Source organism: Phaethon lepturus, unplaced genomic scaffold (assembly GCF_000687285.1).
Source record: "Phaethon lepturus isolate BGI_N335 unplaced genomic scaffold, ASM68728v1 scaffold44033, whole genome shotgun sequence".
Lineage (NCBI taxonomy): Eukaryota > Metazoa > Chordata > Aves > Phaethontiformes > Phaethontidae > Phaethon > Phaethon lepturus.
Genome location: NW_010529150.1, coordinates 18,589 through 21,488, shown reverse-complemented (window position 1 = coordinate 21,488; position 2,900 = coordinate 18,589). Strand labels below are relative to the sequence as shown.

The following is a 2,900-nucleotide window of genomic DNA, read 5'->3' as shown; positions in this document are numbered from 1 at the left end:
ATAGCCTGAGGCCAACCCCAGGGCCATGGCTGGTGGTAGGAGTTGATTCAGGCCCTTGGAAAGTGGCCCAGGATCAGGCCAGCACAGCTGCAGCTCCACAGGCAAGGGGAAGGAAGGCAGGAGACACAAGCCATCAGTAAGGAGGGGTGTTCACAGTTGTGCTGCTGGGGCGAGCTGATTTCTTCCCTGGAGGCCTTCTCTGCCTGCACACTTGTGCTGCCCAAAGTGTAACAAGGGCAGAGGAAGGCCTGGCTGGGGCAAGACAAACTGAGCTCACATGTTCCTTGCTTGAAAGGGCTAAAAACTCATGCAGGCAGTGGAGCAAGAGGTCAGTGTGTGGAGGGGTGAGGGCAAGGTGGCAGAGGGATGAGCCGGCGTCAGCCCTGGGAGGAGACGATGGGACGGCTGATGGTGCTGTTCGTTGTCATGGCCGAGAGCTCCCATCTGTAACACACCAATGGGATACACTGAGAGGAAGCATGAACACAGTGCCCAGGGCTGGACCAGCTCCACTGCACAAAAGCCTCAGCTGCGGGCTCCAACCCACCCTGTCCTGAAGCTGCACAGTGCTGAGGAGGGCCCCAGGCAGCCCTGAGCCAAAGCTGGAGCACCCCATGGACAAGGAGCACCCATGGGGTGACCCTCCCAGCAAGGCACACAGTACCTGATGTCATGGGGAAGGCAGGACTGGTCCAGGCTGTACTGAATCACTGCTAGCTTACACAGTGTCTTTAGACTGGGGCCTGTGGAAAGAGGGCAGTTAGCCACAGCAGTCCTCATCTGGACACTATGGGGGGGTCCAGGCATTGTGCAATCAGTGCCATAGGAAACAAGGCAGAGCACCCCAGCCACCCCCGAGGGACAAGGCAGGGTGCACACCAGGGACAGTCTGGAGCAGTTTGCTGTGCTCCCACAAGAAATTTGTGTGAAGGAGTGCATGAAGAGCCATGAGCCCAGAGCTCAGGCCTGCAAGCACAGCTGTATCTCTGGCTGATCTGCCTTAAGCCATGTACACCAGCCAGAGAGAGCTGCCTGCCTCCAAGAGGCAGGCACCTGGAGCCATGTAGGAAACAATATGGTGCTTCACAGCAGGGCCTGCTCACAGGGCACCTTGTGGTGAGAGACGCAAGCTGGGCCAGGAGTGCTCACGTACTGAAGTCGAGGATGTAGAGATCTGAGTGATCCATCAGGTCAAATTCATCACCCATTCCCTCTTCTGGAGATGGGCTGCAGAAGCCAAGCAAAGCATGTCAGTCAGTGCCAAAATGCTTGTACACCAGTTACAGTCCCTTGGGCTCCCCCAAAGTGTGCCTGCACCATTCAGGAGCCCTCTGACCCCTCCTCTCCCTCTGCTTCCCCCAGCAGCACCCAAAGCCATCACTCCCCCAGCTCCCCACAGAGTAGGCAGAGTTGCACAGAGCCAGGGGACAGAAACACACACCATCTCCTCTGCAAGCCATAGCAGGGAATGGGAGAGCTGCCTCCTTCTCATGCATGACCACAATGACTCCAGCTGAGAGCCTCCCCCTCACCTCACCTGCTTTTGTTACTTTGCTGCACCTCCAAACACAGGTCCCACACTCCACAAGGAACATCCCTTTTCCCTTCTCGTATATTGACCAGCCTCTGGCTGGTTTCACACTTCTTCCCCAGGCACCTCTCAAACTGCTCTCCAACAACTGAGCAACCCTGTGACCTCCCCCAGAACTGTGGCACCCACCGTCAGGACATGAGGAGAGTGCTGGCAAACAGCTGCCTCCAGAGCTCACGCCTTTTTCTGGGCTATATTTGCTCATCAATTTCAGTGGATCCAACTCTCCAAAGAGCTCCTCTCAGAGACGCAAAGCCAGGATGAGGCTGAGAATGACTGAGCAGGCTGGAGAAGGGATGTTACAAGCAGCTCCTGAAGGCAGGCAGGCATGCTTGCACAAGCATCTGTCCTGCACTTTGTGTATTAAACAGGCCCTGTGGGCTGCTCCATAGCAAGCAGGGCCAGACAGGCTGGCATCAGCTGGAGAACCCAGTGCACTGTTGGAGACCAACCAGCCTCACAGCAATGCTGTATCATGGAAGGCTGCCCTAGTAATACATTAGGAAACACATGCAGATCAAACTGCCTGGGAAGCCAGGGGTCAGCCCATCCCTACCGGGCCCCCAACACCACATGAGGCAGCATGACACAGCCCACACAGCGTCTTTTTTACAGACCTCAGGGCCAGCTTTACCTCACGGCCAAGGGGAGGCATGCAATGGAACGTACAATGATTTCGGAGAACATCACACAGGACAGGCATCTGATCTAGGAAGAATCAGACACCGCACAATGGCACAGTACAAAGTCCAAAAAGCTGTGCTGGTGTCCCCAGTGAGGTAGGGGAGATAAGCTGGAGACCCAAGAGGACTTTTTGCAAGGCTCTCTAGTTGTGCTGCAGGACCACAGATCATGGGAGCCATGACCTATCTCCAGAAATAGTATCAGACTCAGCAAGTAGCTAGTGGCCATCCAAATTTTCTGCAACCTGGAGAAGCAACAAAAGGAGCCATATGCTGCAGGCAACACTGCTGTGCTCTCCCTGCCCACCTCAGCTCTAGCTTCCCAGGGCTGCATGAAACATCTGCAGACTGCCACATGCCGTATGTTACTCACGAGTCATGCCATGGAAACCTGTGAGCTAGATTCTCCTGTCTGTAAGCTCTCAGGAGCACTAATGCTGTTGGGGACAGAGGCAGCATGCACTGGGCCACATTGCCCCAGCACTGCAGTGGGTCAAAGTGTGATAAGCCAAGCTGCTTTCTCTGAGGACAATATGGAAGGTGCTTTGCAGAAGTTCAGCTTTTTCTACAGAGGAGCAAAGGCAGCAGCAGAGAATAAATACCTGAAGCAGATGCTGAGGTCTTCA

General features: G+C 55.1%; 1 protein-coding gene across 1 annotated transcript in view; it reads right to left on the bottom strand.

The window, feature by feature from the left end:
- Positions 1–284: 284 nt before the first annotated feature.
- The window catches only part of KLHDC3 (kelch domain containing 3), a 14,871-nt gene continuing 12,255 nt past the window's right edge, over positions 285–2,900 (bottom strand). The window contains exons 8-10 of the mRNA XM_010283848.1: positions 1,154–1,227; positions 665–743; positions 285–444 (exon numbers count right to left, since the gene is read on the bottom strand). Coding sequence (XP_010282150.1) covers positions 378–444; positions 665–743; positions 1,154–1,227 — 220 coding nt within the window. The 3' untranslated portion in view covers positions 285–377. The remainder of the gene's footprint in view (positions 445–664; positions 744–1,153; positions 1,228–2,900) is intronic.